The sequence below is a fragment of the Sinocyclocheilus anshuiensis genome, unplaced genomic scaffold (assembly GCF_001515605.1).
Source record: "Sinocyclocheilus anshuiensis isolate Anshui unplaced genomic scaffold, SAMN03320099.WGS_v1.1 scaffold805, whole genome shotgun sequence".
NCBI lineage: Eukaryota > Metazoa > Chordata > Actinopteri > Cypriniformes > Cyprinidae > Sinocyclocheilus > Sinocyclocheilus anshuiensis.
In genome coordinates, this window is record NW_015540884.1 from 131,144 (window position 1) to 154,473 (window position 23,330).

The window sequence follows — 23,330 nt, forward strand, 5'->3', positions numbered from 1 at the left end:
GACCTTGCAGATCTTGTGAAGTGAGCATTTGTATCCTGCATGATCGCGTGTTCTCTGCATGACGGTCGGTCCATGCAAATTGAATGCGGACATGAGGAGAGTTCTGCTTGACTGGAGACGCGCGATCGACAAACTAAACTCGTGATTTCAAATTATGCTGCGCTTTATGCATTTGCCCACTGTGAGTGTCAGCACTTTTTATGATCAAGCTGTACAGTGTCAGTGATGAATTGTGTGACTGCCGGCAGGCCCATGACCATTGTCGCCCCTCGGTTTTCCGAAAGCGCACATGTTCTGTGTGTTTCTGCTCTGATGAGTCCACAGGAAGTAATGGTGGGTGTTTATGTCTCTGGCAGGTTCGTCAGCTGGTGAAGGATGGCTTCCTGGTGGAGGTGTCGGAGGGGACGCGTAAACTCCGTCATGTCTTCCTCTTCACAGACCTTCTGCTCTGTGCCAAGATGAAAAAGACCGCAGTTGGGTATGAACATGGACACTCAAACACTTAAATGGACACTTATTTTATGTTTTACCCACTCATGCATACATCACTCTACAGGCCGCTGCGTGCTTGGTGTCAGTAGATGAAGTGTTTTGATTTACAAAGGTGCAACCTCATTTTGTTGTCATGGTTACGATGCCAAAGACATATACATTTAGTCATTTAGCAGACGCTTTTATCCAAAGCGACTTACAAATGAGGACACCGTAATATTGATTGATAGCTGCTATTATCCTGATGCAGCTCTGTGTTTCTGTAACTACAGCCTTCCCAGAAGAATAACGCACATTTAATGTGTATACTGAATGCCAATCTTTTTTTTACATTTAATTTACTATATGTAATCTACTCTGCCTCATATGTTTGGCATTATGAGACATTCAGTTCTGGGAATTCAGTTCTCATGACTGACAGAGACTGTAAAGTATCCAGCATCTTAATCAGACTGAATTAGGCAGGAGATGATTTTAATTGGTTGTTATGCATGATGATGAGCAGATTATATTTCCCTGCAAAGCCATGCTGGGCATCATAATTATCTCATAATAAGAGCGCATTATCGTGCATTTTGACAGTGGAAACACATTTTGATCCCTGAAGCATGTGTGTAAATGTGTATATACTCTACATACTAGAATGTGCTTAATTGGTTACATCAGTCTGCACAAGGGCATTTCCTGTCAGGACAGGAAGAGAAAGACATCATGAGGCATATGTTTGTGTGAATGTGAGCAGAAACAAATTTACACTTAATGCACTCAAATGATGTGCTTAATATATAAATATACTAAAGTTGTCAATTTAATTTAGTGTTGTTATAAGAATTACAGCAATTTGACATTTAAATATGTTTTTCTATGTTTGTCAGGAGGCACCAGCAGTATGAGTGTAAATGGTACATCCCTCTGGCTGATCTGAGCTTTCAGACTCTGGATGACTCGGATTCTCTCCCTCACATCCAGACGCTCCCTGAGCACGAGATTGAGGAGATGAAGATCAAGATCTCCTCCATCAAAAGCGAGATCCAGAAAGAGAAGGTAATGTTGTGTATGTAACTATACAAGTAATGGGTTTTGTTCTATGTTTTTGTCTGCACTCTAAAAAAATAAAGGTTCCAAAAAGTTTTTTTTTTCACAGCGATGCCATAAAAGAACCATTTTTGGTATCCTAACGAATCACTGTCACAGTGATAGTACAGTTTACATTTAGACAGAGACAGATCTTAGACCGCCTGCTTCCATTGTTCAGCCAAGGTCAGCACAGGACAGCGAGGCAGTGCCTCACATGCAGAGGAAAGGTGACACCCCGCCTCTCAGCCTCAGTAAAGTGGGTTACTCCACTGTGTGAGTGAGTTTGTTTTTGTTAGCTGACACTGAGAGAATCGAACGTGTTCCCCTCTGAGAGCACTCGCTCCTGGTGTCTCTTCTGGGAGTTCCTTCTGCTCAGAGCGATTACTGCACCGCAGTCATGTAGCCCATTACATTGTGTCAAGATATAATATAACGTCGACACGCACACTCTTAACGGACTGAGCAGTGGGGCACTGAAGTCTTTAATTAGCCGTGGAGGCCTGATAACATAATTTCCAGTAAAAACTTATACACACACAACGAAAGGCTGATAGCGTCGGCCTTAATGGAAACTTACAGACACACAAACACAGTGTTACAAGCATAAAGACAAAATATCCTTTGAATTGACTTCACAAACAAACTTCTCACTCCCTTTCTGTTTTTGCCCACATAGTTACTAAATTTTACTGTTTCAAAATTTAGAGATGAACATAAGAGACGTTTTTAAAAAAACATTAAAATGTTAATTATTTCATACTTTTGGCACCTGTGTGTATATATATATATAGATGCATGGATAGATAGATTTTAAATTGAAATAATATTTCACAATTATTTTTTTATCAAATAAATGCAACCTTGGTGAGCATATAAAACTTCTTTCAAAAACAAACATAAAAATATTGCCGACCATATATATATTGAATTTGAAAATGTAAAATAGAAACATTTTCAGACTTTTGGACCCTACTGTGCACACATGTAGAGTCAGAAGGGGATTTCAGTTTGCACCAATTATTTTGCTTTGTGGAGCTCTTGGTTTCTGAGAGTAATAAGAGAGAATGAGAAGGAAAGAGAGGGCTAATCAGAGCAGGAAGTTTCTCTGATTGATATGCAGATTACTGATTACAGTGATGATGGCTGGTGCCTCATGCTGGCTGCGAGAAACTCAGACTGACAAATGTCTCAGGCATACTTTGCTTGTAAGCACATTTTAATGCACTAATATCGGATTGATTTGTGTGTGAACAGAAAGCACAGAAAAGTCAGAGTCGTAATGTGGATCGTCTCAGGAAGAAGATGAACGAGCAGGAGTCGTGTCTGCTGTTACATTCCCCCACCATCCCATTCCGCATCCACAACAAACACGGCAAGGTACCACATCGCACAACCATCTGATTTACTACAGTATTCTGTGTGGGAGGCTAGTGTGATTGGGTAGCGCTGGACATTTCATTCAATTTTTTCCACTTAAATTATGTGTTTCTGCTGTTTATAGTGTTCCAGTAGAGGGAGCTATTGTTATTCTTTAACTGTTTCTCTTTCTACAGAGCTACCTGTTTCTGCTGTCCTCAGATTATGAGAGGTCAGAATGGAGGGAGAGCATTCAGAAACTGCAGAAAAAAGGTTAAACAACTTTTTCTATTAAAACATCAGATTATTCTACCATATCATATAATCATTACAAAATGGCACAATCCATCATTCCTGAATCAGCCACACTACCATTCCAGTAATGCTCTCTAAGGTCCACTAGCTATGGGGTCCACTAGGGGGCCTCAGCAAACTTAGCAAAAAGGCAGCAAGATTTATTATTTATAATAATTTAAAATATGTGTGTATAGCAGTTTTATTTTAGTATTGTTTGTAGTAATGTTATAATTTCTATTAATTATAGAAATTTCATTTCTAGTAATTCTATTACGTTATTGTCTTTTTTTTATTCATTTATTTGTTTATTTAGATTTATTTAAATTATATTGCATTTTTAGTTATTTTCCAGTAGTTAGTAACTTTAGTGCTTCAACTTAAATTTACTTCAGTTAGTTGCTATGGCAACAATTCAAATTTTTGTTTAGTGTAGGTTTTTCATCTAACGTTTATATTTTATTTTGTTTCAGCTTTATTGTAGTGAACAGAAATGTTTTTAATGGTTTTAATTAGCGATAATAAGCTTGATGTGTAGAGCTCACTGTGTGTTTGTGTGTTTTTCAGACCTGCAGGCCTGTGTGTTGAGTTCAGTAGAGTTGCAAGTGTTGACTGGCTCCTGCTTCAAGCTCCGAACTGTCCACAACATCCCCGTCACCAGCAACAAAGATGGTAAGAGACACATATTTTCACACAAACAGCTCGCTGCTGTCTGATTCAGTGCCTAGTAGCTTCAATTGTATATGGAGGGGTCAAATGCAAATGCTTGTCTGAATCTGAACTTACAGTAGAGGAGACTAGGGTAAAATGTGTCAGTGATATCAATTTCAGTTTATATCAGATGTCCAGAAACACATTTAGTTGAATTAGTTTGACCTATATCTCATTTTTGTGTTTGTCTTGAGGAGAACTTCAGTAAAAACAGTACAGCTTATCCTCCTCTCCCTTATTTCCTTCCCTTCTGTTTCCATTTAAATTCCTTCAGCTCCTCATCACAATAGTTTTTATTTGTACTCACTACCCCAGTTTCTTTGTTCCTCAATTTCTCTTTCCATCACTGTGAAGTCCAAATAGGTTGTTCATAAATCTAGGTTACAATCTGGTTTTACTCTACTGACAACCTGTGCCATGTTGAGGCTGCTTTTATTCACTTCTGAGCAGGGCAGGGTTTCAGGACTTGGCTGTTTGTTTTTGTGTGGACCCTGACATGTTTTGATTTGGATGACATTAAAGCCATCTGTCCATCACCTCCCACATGCAACCCCAGTCAGCAGAGCTGGAGTCGGTCACTATCAAAAGGGCAACAATCCCTTAGTGCTGCTGCTGTATACATACAATTATAGGGGATTAGTGGTAGGTTCAGAAATATTATTGCATTTAGCCAGAGCAGAATGCATTAAACTTCTCCTAAAACCTCATTACAGTGGTTTTCCTGTGATAAAATCACTGTAACACTCAACCTCAAGTCAATTTGATTTATTTAGCACTATTCACAATACAGAAGCAGCTTTATAAAAATCATGATGTTAATATTTATAATCAACCAAAAATGAAAATTTGCTAAAAATTACACTCATGCCATTCAAGATGTAGATGAGTTTGTTTGTTCAACGGAACATATTTGGAAAAAAATATTAGCATTCCATCACTTGCTCACCAGTGGATCCTCTGCAGTGAATGGGTGCCCAAACAGTGGAGTCCAAACAGCTGTTAAAAGCATCACAATAATCCACAGTTATCCAAGTAATCCAAGTAAGCTACAGTCCATCAATCAACATCTTGTGAAGCGAAAAAAACAGTGTGTTTGTAATACATCCATCAAGACAACATGAAATATTGATTTGAGAGGAGAATACTGAGGTTGAGCAATAAGAATCGAGTATTCTAGAGAGTAAAGATACTGTAATTGTTGTGTACTGGTGCCAATAACGTTGATTTAATTTGAAGAACATCTACAGAAGCACAACCCACAGTGGATCTGAAGCAAATTTTGAGTTTAAATAAAAAATATCCTTTTCTGAGCATGTGCCGCTGGCAGGCCGTGTCTGGCCCAGGGGTCTTGAGTTTGACTTGTTCCGTCTCTCGTAAGTGACACACATAGAAAGACCCCCTCTGATCATCCCCTGAACCCCACAACGTCCCTCCTGCTACGAAATTTAAGATGCAGGGAATGAGGTGAAATGAGGAGCAGCTGGTGAAGGAATGTAACCCCTGCCACATACCCTCACATACATCCCCCATGAACCCCCATAGACACACACTCACAAATACCCTCTTTCCTCTGGACACCAGCAGTTTGAGCTGACAAATCAGGGCTGTAAGAAGCGTTTGTCTTCATTATGAGAGAAACAGTGTGACATTGAGAGCTGTCAGATGGAGGAGAACGGTAATTAAATGATGGTCGGCTTCTGTTTTGTGAGAGTTAAGGCCTCTTCATGTGACTCGCATCAGGGTTTAGAAAAGCATTGTGCACCTCTTTGACCTCCACATGAAAAGCGTTGCAAATAGTGTTATGGAAGGGTGATGCTGCAAGAAGAAGTGAAATATTTAAGAAATATTTAAACATGTTTGAGAACAGAAAAAGGTCCTGGCAACTGCTTTGATGCATCAGAAAAAGCCCCAGTTCACGAAGTGTTACTCTTTCAGGGTGCTTGTGGTGAATTTAAATTTAGTTTGGGAACTGAGGTACCAACAGTAAAATGAGGCTTTCAAGATCTCTTCATGTTTTAAACATTTCTTGTTGCTTTGTACTCCAAGTTTGGACAGAATTTAAGAATTGATTATTTTAATTCATGAGTGAAACACATAGGAAGCTAACTTGGATAGCTCAGAACTATCAAGGGATGGTTCAGTCTAAAATGAAAATTCTGTCATCATTTATTCACCCTTATGTTGTTCCAAACCTGTATACATTTATTTCTTATTTAGAACTCAAAAGAAGATATTTTGAAGAATATTGATAACCAAACAATATTCTGATAGCCATTGACTTCCATTGTAGGAAAAAAATACTATGGAAGTCATTGGCCAGCAACTGTTGTACATTCTTTCGAATAACTTCTTTTGTGTTCAGCAGAAGAAAGAAATTCATACAGGGTTGGAACAACATGAGGGTAAGTAAATGATGATAGAATTTTCAGTTTTGGGTGAACTATACCTTTAAAGAAAGTGGAATTTATTGCATTACAGTTGAGTGGCTAGTGACATTATTGGCTAAAACCTATAAAACTTTCAAACTTCAAGCAAAGCTTAGTTAAGCTGCCAAAGTTTGTCTTGACATACTTTATTTTATTGTCTTGCAAGCTACATTTCTTCAAATTTCAATTAAATTTGATTAAATAATTGAATAAAAATATTTAAAATTCCAATAACCTGTTTTCGACCTCAGTTAAAAATTAGACTCAAATTTAAGAATTGACTTGGAATTTAAAATTAAATTCAAATTCAGGAATTTAAAGCTGCAGTCCGTAACTTTTTTGTGTTCAAAATTTATATAATTATCGAGTACACCATGAATCCATTTTCCAAACCGTGTTTTTGGCTTGTCCTGAATCACTAACGAACAAGCAGTTCTGTTTATTAACCGCTAGAGTAACCGCCAAAAGTTACGGACTGCAGCTTTAAGTTCAAGAACTGAAATTCAAATTCAAGAATTGAACACTAAATTCATCTCTACATGGCACACAACCTTCTTGTACTCTAAAAGACTTCATCAAAAAGCCAGAATGTATAAGAATCACAAATTTGCATGACACGTCACTTTATTGACTTAAATGCATTCAGAAATATTGAATCTTATGAAAGAGCCATAAAGCGCTAGTTTATTCAATTATATTTTTACCGAGTTTTATCAAACAGTTTCTGGACTGAATGGAGAGATGAGCTGCCATTTGATTCATACTTTTGGACTGGATTATGATCACATGTCCAGCAACATGCACAGGTCTGAGATTGTTTACTCTCTCACGTGTTGTTCTGATGAGGTGGTTTAGGTTCAAAGAGATTCTCGGCTAGTTTGCTTCCTGCTATATAAACGCAGAGAAAGGGAGACTGCAACTTGAGCACTGCCACCCACTGCTTCTAATATAGATACAATAAGCCACTCTGTGTGTGTGTGTGTGTGTGTGTGTGTGTGTGTGTGTGGGTCGGTCAAGGCCACCCTGAAGTTATGACTGGTTCTGTGGGCCCAGAGACCCAGGTTTCCTCTCTGGATGAGAGCCTTTAAGTCCAGAAGAATCCTCTTGTTCTCTCGGGCTTACCATAAATATTGTTTTCATGAACCATGCTTTTTTAACCTACTTCACATGATGTTAAACTTTTTCGGTGTGGTTATCCAAGCTCATGGTTTTAGTTAAGGCAGCTGTAGACTTTCAGTTATGTGACACTGTTTTCATTTGCTCTGACATCTGCATTCTTTCCACCAGCACTAATTCACAGAGTTCTTCATCAGAGCAGACCAGCCAAAGTTAGGGGGTTGTGACACTTGGTTTTATCTGATCTGTAAGTAATAGATCTTGCAACTTGAGCAAGACTTCATATTTATAAAGCTTTCCGATCAGCACTGACCTTTGATTCTTTTGGAGTCAATCAAATTCTTAGTCAACCTGACTTTACTATTACTATTTTACATTACTAACCAACTGATATGGCTTTTTCAGTACTGGTACCAAAGCTGCTATCTAGGCTCTGACAAAACATTTTGGACATATATATAAATAAAATGCTTGGAATTGATTTTGTTAAAAAATGCAAATTATGCTTATGTATACTGATTTTGTATACACGCATAATGCATCTAATCTAAAAAATCTAATAAAAATGTATGTTAATAATAATTGTGAGAATAATATTAATAATATTATTATATAATAATATAATACTAATAATGTAATAATAATGAGAATAATAAAACTCGCTTTATAAAAAACTTTCTTCTTTTTTTAAATTATTCATTATCAGGACTCCAATTTTTGTATTTTACATTCTCCACTTATTATAATAAATAAAATATTATTTTGTATCGTGGAGAATGTAACATCAAAATTGTCCTGATAATGAATAATAAAAAAAAAAAAAGAAAGAAAGTGATTTTTTTTCTTGTTTTTCTATTGTTTATTTATTTTTTTATTCATTTTAATTGAGTTACATCAGAGAACTAAGAAGTGTCCAACATACATATAAACTACTAAATTTAAAAATAAAATCTAAATAAACTTCCTGACCTCACTAATTGGCTGTTTGGTTGTTGGATGACTGGTAGACTGCTTTAACCATTGCTAATTTCAGCATGTAAGTCAGGCTCTGTTGTCTGTTTATAACCACATTCTCCATAATCTCAGTGTCTTGTTTCATGTTGTAGAGGGAAATTTGAGTAGTGTGGTGAGCATCAAATTCTGTAATGGATCGAAGCAATCCAAACACATACAATGATAGTCAGCCTTATATCACCAGTCCAGCACAGAAATGGACCACACAAACAGGAGACATGCTGTAAGAATAGCACTGTTCACATTACAGCAAACATGCACTCACCAGCTGCTCACATGCTTACTGATGAGCTCAGAGAATCAGTGGTGACTCGATACTAGTGCAGATGTCTTATTTCCCTGTTATATTCACACACTCTTCAAGGACCTTTGGACCTACTATTGGGTGGTCTGGGCCATATCTGATTTTAAGTTTAGTAGTATGTATGTGTTTTAGCAGCATATGGGTGACTAGACACTTGCATATGTGTCCTTTATCTGTTACCTGCCACTAATAGGCAGGAAAGTGAAGGATTGTGGGTAGATTATTAAAGAGGGAGATGCTGAAAGATGACGAAAGCAAGGAGTTGGACACTTCATAAATTAATCACACACACACTTACTGAGTGTTTCTTGTCTCTTCCAGATGAGGAATCTCCTGGTCTGTACGGCTTCCTGCATGTGATTGTCCATAAAGCCACAGGCTTCAAAGAATCTGCCAGTAAGTCAAAGTCTCTTGTCTGTTTCACTTTTTTTTTAATTTTTTTTTTTACCTTTTTTCTTTTTTTCTCTTTTTTTTTTAAGAATATAGAAAACACATTTATCCTGCATAATATAGGATAATGGAAACAAGTAATTTGTATAAATCAGCATTTCCCAAAGTGTGGTCTGTGGCCTACTAAGTATTGTAGGGGAGCTGCAGCCCACGTTTTGGGAAATGCTGATTCATACAGATGTATTGTTTTATTATGCCGAGCACAAGTAATTGGCCTCATATGTTGGGGAGAAAGGAAAAAGAGGAAGATTTTTACTGAGAAACTACACTTTTTTTCCCAACTGTTCACCTTAGATGAACCCTCCATCAGTTAGCTGTAGACACTATTGTGTATCACTGTAGCAAGTGTGCTTACAGTAAGTTACTGTGATTGTGTAGGTGAGTGATTAGATGAACAAACCAATATGAATGAAGCCACAAACCTCCCTACAGACGTCTTTAGTATATAATATGTATGCCATTCACTGTATGCAGATTTCTGAATGACTTATGGCTATCACATTCCCCAAAATAAGCAGTCTACAACAGAACATACTAGGGGAAGTACCATCCCACATTTCAATAGAGTGCAATTCGGTCCTGGAAGTAAAAAATCTCATTCATTTTCTCTATAGGGAATTTATTTTTAACTGTATACACATTTAAGGACAGAGCTATTGTGAGCTATAAGGTTGTTAATCAATGATATATATGCTTTTGTTGAATCCATCAGCCTACATTATTTCAAAATGTTTTTTAAATAATCATGTTTAACATTGAAATTCCTGTTGGAAAATTACATTACCCGTGATTCTGCAAAGAAATCTCCAACAATCAGAGTAATCAAGTGAATTGCGCCAAAAGAGCTCATTTGTGTGTGTGTGTGTGTGTGTTATATATATATATATATATATATATATGCTTTTATATAGCAGTAATTTCACATTCAGTCTTCAAATTAATGTAAGACAAAATATTTTTAATATTTATTTAATGGCATCTTTTTTTATGACTGACGGCGAGTATCACTGATACCAGTACTACTGATTTCTCTATGAAATTGTTTTTCCCCCTAATATTTAACTATTGACTCCAGCCATTCAACATTACAGTATAATTGAGAGCTATCTATTTTAACATTTATTAGACTTTATTAGATTAGAAAAAAAAACTTCTAATTTAAGTGAACTTAAAACAATCTTCACATAAATTAATTATAATAAATGTTGTATTTAGCTACCTGTGCCCTTCAGCAAGTAGGAAATTAAATAAACAGAAATTGATAAAGTTATCAAACACTAAATTCTAAATTAAATAAAGATGAACCCAATGACTGTTTACAATCATTGGACAGATGAAGATATTTTCCCCTGTTGTAGTTACTGCGTCATCAGAGAGACTTGCGACAGCAGAATCCAGTTGAACACCAGCTAGCTGAGCAGTATCCTAGCTGCTGTAAAATGGCTAGAGAATTTTACTTGCCTGACGGGACAAATAGCTTGATTAAAACTTAAGTGACAAAAAATAACTAGTGTCACATTGAAATTTGAGAATGATTCTTCTGATTTTATTACATTCAGTTAAAACAGCGATTGATGTTGGATAGTGTATTTCTGGTATCAATGTTGCGCTGTTGAGGCTCGTGCTGCCTGTGTCTGAGAGACACATGAAGAAATCAAATCAAATGAGCATAGCGGCATACATAAAGAAACTCACAAAACAAACATACTGAGGTAAAAGTTTAAAATGTTTAGTTTATTTATAACATGATGTAGTTAAGTAACATACCATGACAAGGAGGCTATTTTGCTGAATATTTTCACGATTGCAAATGTTACATTGATTTTAGTTCAACAAACAAGTAGTTAAGTATATTAGATACAACATTGACTGTTTTGTTCTATTTCACCAACGAAAATAGTTCCAAACAAGGATCGGAACAGAAGTATTGCACATTCTCCAAGCGACACTTGGCGTTTTTGTTACTGAATGATTCGGCGTTTTGAAGGAATCGGTTGAATGAATGAGCCTACTTTAGTCTCATGTTTAAATGTATGCATTTTCCCCCAACATTTCTTATTTGTATATTCAAAATTATATTTCAAACATTAATCTAATAATTTATTTACTGCAATTGTAATTTTGCAGTGTAAATTATTTAATTTGATTGGTAACAACCTTATAGTGTATATTGAATTTCTTGATCAATTGTAAGAATTTGACATGAAAGATGACGCATACATTTAATAAGGTTTAAAAATATTGGCCTTTATAAAGGTAAATAACGTCCTAGGGTAAATATTAAAAATCTGCAGATTTAAGTATGTAAAAGCTGATAGGACACTAATGAAAATATTGCTTCTGAATAAATCGTTTGCATCACCAAAAATCTTGGTGATGCTGTGCTTTTGTGGGGATATTTTGTATTGGGATATTGTCTGCTGATATGAAAAGTTCACTGTAGATTGTAATTACAAAAAGCATTTTTGACAGAGATGATATTTTGTTTTCTTTTTACATTAAATATTACATATACGTACAGTGGCTATAGAAAAGAACCCCCCCCCCTTTAAAATAATCACATTTTGTTGCTTTGCAGCCTGAAATGAAGACAGACACAGTTCTTGTTTTATCCAGCTTTATTTATTCAGTGCAACTTATAACATCCAAGTGAAAGATATAACACCAACATGTCAGGAAAATTTTTTAAAAAACAGAATGACTGAGCTGGAAAAAGGATCACCACCTCCTAAAAATGACTTGTAAACTCAATCAGGTGTAGCTAATCACCTTCTCAATGGCACACAAAGCTATTTGACTTTCAACTGTGATCAGCTGTGCTCATTTTGATTAGCTCAGCATGAAAAGAGCTTTCCTGGAGCATTTCAGTCCTTGGTAGTGCAACTGAAGCAAACAATCAACTATGGGTGGCAAGGCACTGTCAAAAGATCTCTGGGAGAAAGTTGTGGATAGGCACAAGTCAGGAGATGGATACAAAAAGATTTCAAAGGCTTTAACAATGCATAGAAGCACAGTGAAGTCAATTATTAAGAAGTGGAAGGCATTTGGTAAAACACAGACCCTCCCTGGATCAGGACGTCACGCCAAACTGGATGAAAGAGCCAGGAGGAAACTGGTCAGAGAGGCGACCAAGAGGCCTACAGCAACTCTGAAGCAGTTACAGGAATTTATGACAAATAGAGTGGTCATTGTTTGCATGTGACAACAATATCATAAATTCTCCACAAATGTGGCTTGTATGGGAGGGTTTCAAGAAAAAAGCCACATGCAGTCACGACTGAGCTTTGCCAAAACAAACCTTGAAGATTCTGAGGCAGATGAGACTAAAGTTGAAGTATTTGGCCTCAACACCAAATGATATGTCTGGCAGAAATCCAGTACAGCTCACCATCCAAATAACACCATTCCTACAGTAAAGCATGGAGGTGGTAATATCCTGTTATGGGGTGTTTCTCTGCAGCAGGGACTGGACCACTTATCAGGATCGAAGGAAAAGTGGATGTGGCAAAATAACATAAAATTATTGAGGAAAATCTACTGCCCTCTGCCAGAAAGTTGTCAATTGGAAGAAGGTTTACCTTCCAGCATGACAATGACCCAAAGCACACAGCAAACCTGAGCACACAGTGGTTGAAGGAGAAAAAGGTGAATGTCCTGCATGGCCCAGTCAGAGCCCAGACTTAAACCCCATTGAAAATCTGTGGAATGACTTGAAGACTGCAGTCCACAAACAAGTCACCATCCAATTGAACTGAACTTGAGCAGTTCTGCAAAGAAGAGTGGGCAAATATTGCAAAGTTAGTAGAGACAAATCCCAACAGACTAAAGGCTGTAATTAAAGCAAAAGGTGGTTCAACAGAATACACAAGGGGGTGATCCTTTTTCCAACTCGGTGATTGTTTTTTCATTTTATTAAAAAAAAAAAAATTCTGACATATTGGTGATATATATTTCACTTGGATGTTATAAATTGCATAAGTTGAGTAAATTCAGCTGGATAAAACAAAAACTGTGTCTGTCTTCATTTCAGGCTGCAAAGCAACAAAATGTGATTATTTTAAAGGGGGTGGGGGGGTTGTTTTCTATACCCACTGCATGTAATATAATGTGTATTTCCATCACAGGTTAGGTCTTAAATTTCACATAAGGTGGTATTAAAAAGGTCTTTAAAAGTCTTAAATTTAACTTGTTCATATCTGTAGACACTCTGATGTGACATTGATTTATTAATAAATAATTAATATAATTAAAAGCTTAAATAATTTACTGTTTGAAATGCTTAGATTGTTAGATTGTTTTGCATAATTTAATGTATCTTGTATACTGTTCAGTTTTTTTTTAATTTAATTTCATTCAGAACACAGCATGTTTTTCTACGCATTTTCTGTTTTACAAAGAAATACATTTCATTATCTTAACAGTTTCATGTTGACTTTAAAATCAAGCCGACGAAAGCCTCTGCAAAGGATGAAATAAGTACACTGTGGGAGTTGCACAACATTCATGCACATAGAAACTCCTTTGTTATGTAAGTCCCTTTTTAGGGTAGATGAATCTGTATCTAAAAATGGTCTCCCATCTCAAATCCACTTGACTCCTTTACACAGAACAATACTCTAAGTATTTTGTAAACTGAGTACATCAGCAGCACTGTGCTCACCATGGCTGCTGCGTCATCACTGTATCAGAGCTTGTGCTGTGGGGCTTCACTCATGAATATTTGCATATATATTTACACATTATGTCTCTTCGTTTTTTGAGGTCAGGGCTCGAATGAAATACCCAAATCATGTCTATGTACAGTATACTAATGTGAATTTGCATAACAGACACATGTGGCAAGCAGACCAGATCAGCTCAGCTCTGATAACAATCAGACCTCTGTTTTAAAGCTTAAGAAATTGCACAGTATACTTACTCAAGACCGATTCAAAAGAGCCATTGTATAAGTTTTTTTGAGTGCTTGTTTTCTTGGTTCATTTTTTGTGTTTGGCTCATCTGAATTAATTTGTCATGGAGTTTGTGGTGTTGTGGTCGCCTTGAATGTGACAGTGAGAGCAAACATGTGTTCTGCATATGGATATGCAGGTGTTTGAATATCTTTTTATATTGGGATGCACTTACTCCTCCTCAGCCGCTGATTGAATCTTCCTCTCCAAGTCTTATTAAAGGCCTTGAACCACTCTGACAGGAAATGCATCCAAATCCTCGCTGTTGGCCATTAATGAAAACTGGGTCGTTGACATTGGCTTCCTCATAAAAAGAGTTTGAGGAAGAAAATACTGACCCAGAATACTAAACACAACTTTTGACCTTTACAGTAAATGATTTCTCTTTACCTTTCTGCTAGGTTCCAACCTCTAATCCTTTTGTTGCTTATTAGTTGCATATGGCTCATTCATACAGCAGCAGATTTATCAGTCTTCTCAATAATAATTTCACAATATTTTTGCACATTGAGTAAATATTGTGTAAAATAGGTGTTCTCACCTTCTCATTTGCTATCATTAAATAAACTATATAAATGGATAATTTTAGAATCTACAGAAAATCAGCATGTTAGAATGATTTCTGATCGTGTGACACTGATCAGTAATGGATGCTGAAAATTCAGCTTTGCCATTACAGTAAGAATTTACATTTTAAAATATATTAAAATAAAATTCTACAATATGACTGTTTTTACTGTGTTTTTGATCAAATAAATGCAGCCTTGGTGAGCATACTGTAAGAGGCTTTTCTTAAAACATCTTTTAAAAATCTTACCCCAAACTTTTGAATGGAGGTGCACATAATAATCACTGTAAAAATAAATGTAAATATAACAGCATAGCACTATTCCTGCATATTCTTGTAGGAATGTTCTCCATCTGTAAAAGAAACAAATGGGCTAAACTCATCTGCACGTCTACAGTATATGTGTGTGAATGGACTAGTTGCCATGTGGCTCTCATCACCATCTTTTATCTGGAAACATCAGCCAGAGGATGCGGTTCCTCCTTCAGATGACGACACTTCCCACCCACCATTGTGTGGGGCAACCATAAATATCTGGGTCAAATTTTAAACCTCAAACAATTACACTCTTTGTATAATACAGAACTAACCGTGGTTATTGTCTTTCTACATATGCACCAATGTGCCAAACCTCTAAGTTTTATGTGTTTGAGGTTATTTATTCATCACTTTTTTATATATAATGGCACTTCTTCTCAACAACAACCTCTTCTCATTGAGCTTTTTACTACACAAACCTCTCACATTGAGCCAAAAGCATGACTGAAGTAATGACAGTGCACTATATCAGTCTTTAAGAGCCCACTAAAGGTCCTCTCTTACGTCTGAACCCTTTTAAAAACACGTTCCACAGAAGCACTACTCTCATCGAGGGTCGGTTTTCACTCAGTGGTCACCATCTGTAAACCTGAGCACCTTCCCTCACTATCCTAGTCCACTCTCTGTCCTCATTCATGCAGGATGTTTTTATAAATGCATTTCCTGTTCTCTGAAGAACTAGGTTTCTGTGCCTGGTGCTGCTAAAATCTAAAGCCTCCTCTGACCATGAGGAGAGATATAGCTGCCCTTATTTCATGTCTTTAGTATTGAGAGCAAGGCCAGTATGGCTGCAGGAAATGGGCCATTCGTGGAGAAATCCTGACTGAGATGTTTAAAAGTACAGCTCTGCTGAATGGGACAGGATGGGTTTGGGTAAAGGTCTTTTTCATTTAAAAAAATCATTCATCACTTAAGAAAGGATTTTTATTTTATTTGCCAGATGCAAAATGGGTAATTTCGAAAAGCCGGCCTAAAAGAAAATCCCGAAATTCACACTGGTGACATCGTGGTGACATCTCATTAATATGATAATTTTGGCATGGGCTGAAGGTGTGTATGTGAGCAAATACAGCTTCATTATAAAGCAACACTCCCACCCCATATTTATTAACATACACATTACACACCAGACTATCAATTACCAGTGGCCTGATTGAGTGCACACTCGTGTTAAAGCCACGCTTACAAGCCCCACGGTGTGTTTTGAAGCCGACCGCTCTTGTGTGACACCACCTCCATGCTAATTGAACATCATCTCATTTCTCTCCTGTCTCAACAATATACCCCACACACTGCAGAGGTCAGAGGTCACAGCGTGCTGTAATCCATCAAGCTGCCAGTGGGCTACACACACTATAGCAATGTGATAACGTTCATTTGCTGTAAGAGAAGTGTGTGAGCACGTGAGGTGTGTTGCTGTAAGACACAGACAGATAGATAAGACAAGTGCTTTGTTCATTGATGGGTGTCCAATCAACTTTGTGCGTCTGTTCCTTGGTGTGTGTATGTGTGGATAAGAATCCTGACTGTCACTGTATTGTGTGTCGGTATTGACACATATGGATGTATTTGGTAATAGCTGGTAGACCAGCAGGGTGGAAAAATCATTTAAGGTTTTACCATGGCTACACAGTGAGCCATGGAGAGTTAGAGCTACACACCTTACATGCCTTGATTAATAAATACAAAGAAATTATTCATACTGAGGCTACACTTTTCTTTAATTGCACTATGCTAAAGTGTAACATTTTTATAAACACATTTATTAAAGCAATAATCCCTGAGAGGCTTTACATTACAATGATTGGTAAGGAGTGTTTTTCATATTTTTAATACCTAAAACTCCCTCAACTGTGCCAAAATCTGTAGTGCATGGATTTGTATGGCTTACTGTATTTGGCAACAGCAATTTACTGTAATAAAAGGTACAGTATCATTCAAAAGTTTGGGCTTGGTAAGATTTTTAAATGTTTTTGAAAAAAGTTTCTTATGCTCACCATGGCTACATTTATTTTATTTGTCAAAAAGACAATAGAATAATAATATTTTGGAATATTATTACAATTTAAAATAACTGTTTTATTTTTAAATATATTAAAAATGTTAATTATTCCTGTGATGGCAAAGCTGAATTTTCAGCAGCCATTACTCCAGTCTTCAGTGTCACATGATCCTTATAAAAAATCATTCTAATATACTGATTTGGTGCTCAAGAAACTTTTAAATTTGTTATAAATGTTGAAGAGTTTTTTTACGGAAACTGTGAGACTTCTTTTTTTCTGGATTATTTGATAACTAGAAAGTTTGAAAGAACAACATTTATTTGAAATAGAAATCTTTTGTAACATTATAATTATCTTTACTGTTTCTTTTAATCAATTTAATTTATTTTTGCTGAATAAAAGTATCAATTTCTTAAAAAAATTCTCACCCCAAATTATGGAACGATGTGTACATGAATTATTTACATTTTTATTATTTTTTATTAGTAGTAATAGTGATATTAATATAAAATATAAATAAAAATAAATATGTAACATTATGTATTATCATCTATCAATATACTGTATCAATTTCTAATTTTTAAATTTAAAAAATAATAAAATGGAATAGAATAAACCTGCTGCCAAGTAATGTTGATTATCTTACTGTAGGCTGTTTATTGGGTGTCAAACAACAAAGCAACTTAAATATGATTTTTGCAAGTGTGTGTATGTAACAACAGCTTCCGAATGAAATGTATTTTTTGTTCTCATGAGTTCATTATTATGTGTTTTCTGCAGATCTGTACTGTACGCTGGAGGTGGACTCTTTTGGTTACTTTGTCAGTAAGGCCATAACACGTGTGTTCAGAGACACAACAGAACCACAGTGGAATGAGGTGAGCTCTTATAAGTGTATCATTATAATAAATAAAAGTCACCTGACAAATCACCATCATGTATCTGTCATTAATTCATTTGCCCTCCTATAGGAGTTTGAAATAGAGCTGGAGGGCTCTCAGTGTCTGCGGATCCTATGCTACGAGAAGTGTTACGACAAATCAAAGCTCAATAAGGACGATAATGAGATTGTGGACAAGATCATGGGAAAGGGACAAGTACAGGTAGGACAAAGAGAGAAACCCATTGCTAAACCACAATATGTGTGCAAACAGCAAACACTTAGGTTTGTGAGTAGACCCCACCAGACTGGTTTAGACCACAAAAGTTCAGACTTAAATTGTAGTGGTTTCCTGATGTGAGTCATTTTATTGTTGTCTGGTTTGAGTGTGTGCTCTGCAGATGGGGTGTTGTGGTGCTGGATTTTTGACATGGGCAGCTTTACTGCCTGAGAAGCCATGATTTACATTTCTTTCACTTCACATACGTGGGAAATGCCCCAGTTGAATTGAAGTGAGTGTGTATTGAGATCAGTGTGTTCACATGTGTTTGCAGTATATAGCTGATGTTAGAGACTGTTATCAGGACTGGCATCAACACGAGCCCAAAAATTCCCTTTCTAGAAGAATTTTTCAAAAGACCCACCCAAAAAAGATTGTAAACATGCCTCTTTTTATTTTACTGTAATAAATCTTTCATTAATCTTCATTGTTGTGGCAACCACGTTAGCTGCTGATGCTACTCTTTTACTGTCATTATCAAGTCATTTTGTCTTGTTTTTCGAGGCTTTATGCTTAAACCTTAGTCAAATTTATTCTAAAAGTATTGCATTCGTTTTTCTTCTTTTAAATCTAGGGCAGCTTATGGGGGCTAAAAATGAGGTGGATTTAATTGCACTGGAGGTTTATTTCATTTTATGTTCATGTTATTCTCTTGGGATCGTAGCCAGAGGTGAATTAACAACACAAGAAATGAGTCTCTGTTTTCACGGACAATATGGTGTGTATCACAGATATACACACGTTACCATTAAACACGCACACACAGCTCTGTTTCTACAGTCAAAGAGGGACTCATAGTGATGATCTTTTGGGAATAGAGACGTCTCGAAGGTGCTTTATGCCTATGAGGGTGCCTATGATGGATTTTTGTTTGAATTTTCTGTGTTACAATATTGCGTTATTCAGTATAAAAGTATTTAATTATGCTACATCATTACTTTTTGTGTAAAGTAATGTGTTAAGTAACTCTTCCTGGCCGCAATCTAATAGAGACGCTCTCTCTTTTGCGCTATGTTTGGCTTAGTGTGGTATAAAGTTAATGAGTAATGTAATTCTGTACTCATTAATTGAAAAATTGGATCTGATTATGTATATTGAATCAGATTATTTCCAATATTGTTTACTAATATTGAGATTTTCAAATATATTGCCAATTTAAAAATGGTGTTTCTTAAAATTGTAGGCCAGTATGTTGGAGCACATGAGCTGTTGCAGAATGTTTCACAGTGTTTCACTGTGTATGTGTGTTTGTTGAGGGAAGTGGCACAATCTGCCAAACAACCACCTTATATTCCCTTGTAATAGAAACTGAGTAAAGCACCTCTTCAAAGTGAGAAGGGCACAGCTGCTCTTATAGACGTGCACTTCACACTCACCCTTTAATATATGTGACCTATGGCCCATTTAACTCTCTCTTAAGCATATTTTTAAGAGAAATATTTGGTTGTTTGGCCTTCTAGTTAATACCTTCCTTCCTGGACAGGAAGACAAGCCACTTCTGAAACTAAAGTCACTTCTTTCCGTGCATGTGAGCGACCTTGTTCGTTTAAGTGAGTTTAAAGAGTATGTTTAAATTGGTAATGAGAAGAGACTTTGTCTCTGAAGCTGAAGCTGATTTAGATTCATTTGAGAGTCTTTATACAGGTTATTACTGAGACATTCCATCAACTCTTCAGGCCTATAATATATATGCTTCAGTCAACCTTGAAACATTCTGCATCCAGTTCATTTGATTAGTTGGGTTTGTATGTCTAAGTTCAAGACTTCTTTTTAAGGACACCACGAGCAGCATATTAAAAAAAAAACACTTGACATGAATGCAGCTGTGAAGTCCTAGTCTGTGCTGTGGATGTAATGATGGCATGTGCACACACACAGTGCAGTATGAGAGGGGTAATGAGTGTGGAGTAGGCAGCTGGACAGTACTTTGGGAAATATACATCACTCAGAGAGAATGAGATGACTTCTTCAGGTTTAATTAAAGTCATACTGCACCTGTCCGCTGGCCTTCTCTAAACCTCATCACACCCCTCTGATATGAGAATGGCTGTTTGCTCAAATAGCTGCTACAGAGAAACATGGGGATGTCATTTTGTATGGAATGGTGTAGTACTATAGATTTTACTATAGATTTGTTGTGTGTTTGCACTCACTAACCAGAAAGTATCCATTTAAATTGAATGTTTAATTCAATTATATTTCAATTAATACATAAATTTTTACATTTATTCATACATATAATAATTCAATTAATACATTTATAACATTTTATTTTATAAACAGTACCATTCCAAAGTTGGGAGTTGGTAAGATTTTTTTGTTTTTGAAAGAAAATTATTTTGCTCACCAAGGCTGCCTTTATTTAACCAAAAACAAAGTAAACCAGTAATATTGTTAAATAATTGGAATTTAAAATAACTGTTTTGTATTTCAATATATTTAAAAATTATATTTATTCCTGTGATGGCGAAACTGAATTTTCAGTAGTGATTACTCCAGTCTTCAGTGTCTCATCAACCTTCAGAAATCATTCTAATATGCTGAGTTGGTGCTTAAGAAATATTTCTTAATATTATCACAGTTATAAACAGTTGTGCTGCTTAATATTTGTGTGAAAACCATGGTATTTTATTATTTTTTATAAATACAGTTTTATTCTAAGGTTAGGTACATACAGTATGCATCACTAGCAACATCAACATGACATTTACAACAGCAAATAGAAAACAATTAATCTTTCACATATTCATAACAAACATTAAATATTTTACCCAATATTGCTAAAAACTAAGACAACTACTTTATTATTTGTGTAAGATATTATAGATTATGGAAGATATTAAAAGCTGGCCAAAAGGAATGAAAATAAAAGTGAGAGAGTTTAAATCATCGGGATAATATTAGATTCGTACCAGGCACATTGTTACGTTATACTGTCTGTCTTACTTGCCTGTGATCAGTGATATTGAGGGCTAGGTCAACATCTGGACCATCTTATGCTCTAAAAAACCCAATCCTCCAAACTAATCAGTCTCTTTCATTTAGATTATGTAATGCTGTGATTGTGTTGCCGTCATGAGTATCTGAGCCTGATCTTCTGTTTAAATCTTTCCCTCTGAGCGTCTGTTTTCTTAACTGCTCTGGTTGAGGTGGACGGAGCCAAAATGTTTCCCTTCCCTCCCTGGAGAGATCCGGATTTATTTAACAACTTTCTGGCTCCTACATGTAAAAATCCTTAAATGGTCACATTGTAGCAACTCCCTTCTGCTTTTAATGGACCTTGTAACTACAGTCATGTTTTATAGGGAGATGGGAAAACTTATATTCATCTATTCACGTCCACAAAGCAACATGATCATGATTCATGTCTAAAATGAGGGTCGTTTTATAAGATCGAGTCACTCTATGGGAGAAATAAGCCAAAATCCGTAAATGAAGTGGTAAAAATCTATCTATCTATCTATCTATCTATCTATCTATCTATCTATCTATCTATCTCGGAATCTATCTCGGATTGAGCTACTTAATATTTTTGTGGAAACTGGAATAAAATTGTTCATCATTCTTTGATGAATAGAAAGTTTTAAAATTTTGATCAATTTAATACATCCTTGCTGAATAAACGTATTAATTTCTTTCAAAAGTATTTTGTCTGTTGGTCTGTCTATCAGTCTATATTTAATAATTATTATTTGCTCCTTTTCATTTTATGATAAATTAATGTTAGATAATAGTTTATCTAACATATTTTAATAGTTCTCTGGAACTATTAAAAAACAACAAACAAAAAAAAACCAAAACTTGTATTTGTGATTTTAATGCTGTATAAAAAGTTATTGGACACCAATTTGTCTGCTGTTCCAAAGTACCAGTACTAGTGTGAAAAACTAGTTTGCGTTCACTTTTTATTTGAAAAGGCAAAATCAGTCATCGTCTAACTTTCTAAACACTTTCATCATACCAAGCACAGTGACCTGAGAGTGTTACATCGATATAGATAGCGATATGATGTTTTGCTTTTCTCTGTAGTGGCTTGTTATATAATGCCACAAATGACAACCGCAGCATTTCACAGGCAGTGTGAAATGTGTGTAAGATTGCTTTTATTCTTTACTCCTCTCCTCACCAGCCTCCTTCTCTCTCCCTCAGGGAGTCCTCTTTCTCTTCATGCCTTCCTTTCGCTTGATCTCTCCCCCTTTAGTCAGTATCTTGTGGTCTTTTCATGTGTTTTCAGCTCTTCGGCTGTGAAGTGTTGTGTTGAGTGACCTTGTGGAAACTCTTTCAGTTATAATGATCTCTCTGGGTGGGGTTGTATCCCCTCTACGCCCTGTAAGGTGACTAATGCTAACACAATGCGCTCTTTCATACATACATGGTTTAAAGGGAGCCATATCTTACACTATAGTAGCATTTTATTATTCCCTGACATCATGTATTAATGTTAGTGTAGATTTTGTAGAGATTGTATGTCTGCACAGTGATTAAATTGGCCTGGAATAGTGTTAGACCACCACCATTAAAAAGTCTTTTAATAATATTTTGTAACAGTGTGAAAGAGTTCATCCCTCAAAAGCCTCTAATCTCATTGTCCATGCACTGGTAGAACAGGACATCATGTCCTCTTTGAGGCAGTATTCTCATTCCCTGTAACTCTAACTGCGACAAACCCATTCAGAACAGAACTCATTTCACCCTGAGCCCCTTCTAGAGCTCCCTACGGAGACAAGCAACAGCCAACAACTCTCTCCTGGTCCCGTACCTCCCACTGACTCTCTTTGCACTTTGAGGTGTCTCCACAAACCCACACCTTCTCGAAACATAATTGTGTGAGAAAACAGTTCAGAGTTTCTGGCAGCCTGGTTCCAGATGACATGTATTATAGGGCTGCACGATAAATCGAAATGGAATCGAGATTGCGATTCGACAGAAGCTGCGATTGTCATGCGTATCTTTCAGTGAAGCACGGTTCTGTGATCAGCAGTAAATCTCCATCCAAAGGCCAGAGGGCGCTCTCGCACTGAAACTCCAAATACGCCTCGCAGAAGACACCCAGGAAATGCCTATCGCTGCAGCTGAATAAACAGAAGATTCA

At 36.3% G+C, this 23,330-nt stretch overlaps 1 protein-coding gene across 1 annotated transcript in view; it reads left to right on the forward strand.

Annotated features, from left to right (window-relative positions):
• Positions 1-23,330, forward strand: part of LOC107688618 (active breakpoint cluster region-related protein-like) — a 172,953-nt gene that overhangs the window by 107,071 nt on the left and 42,552 nt on the right. Inside the window, exons 9-16 of the mRNA XM_016486331.1 lie at positions 357-478; positions 1,368-1,536; positions 2,824-2,946; positions 3,123-3,198; positions 3,787-3,891; positions 9,112-9,186; positions 17,859-17,956; positions 18,050-18,181. Coding sequence (XP_016341817.1) covers positions 357-478; positions 1,368-1,536; positions 2,824-2,946; positions 3,123-3,198; positions 3,787-3,891; positions 9,112-9,186; positions 17,859-17,956; positions 18,050-18,181 — 900 coding nt within the window. The remainder of the gene's footprint in view (positions 1-356; positions 479-1,367; positions 1,537-2,823; positions 2,947-3,122; positions 3,199-3,786; positions 3,892-9,111; positions 9,187-17,858; positions 17,957-18,049; positions 18,182-23,330) is intronic.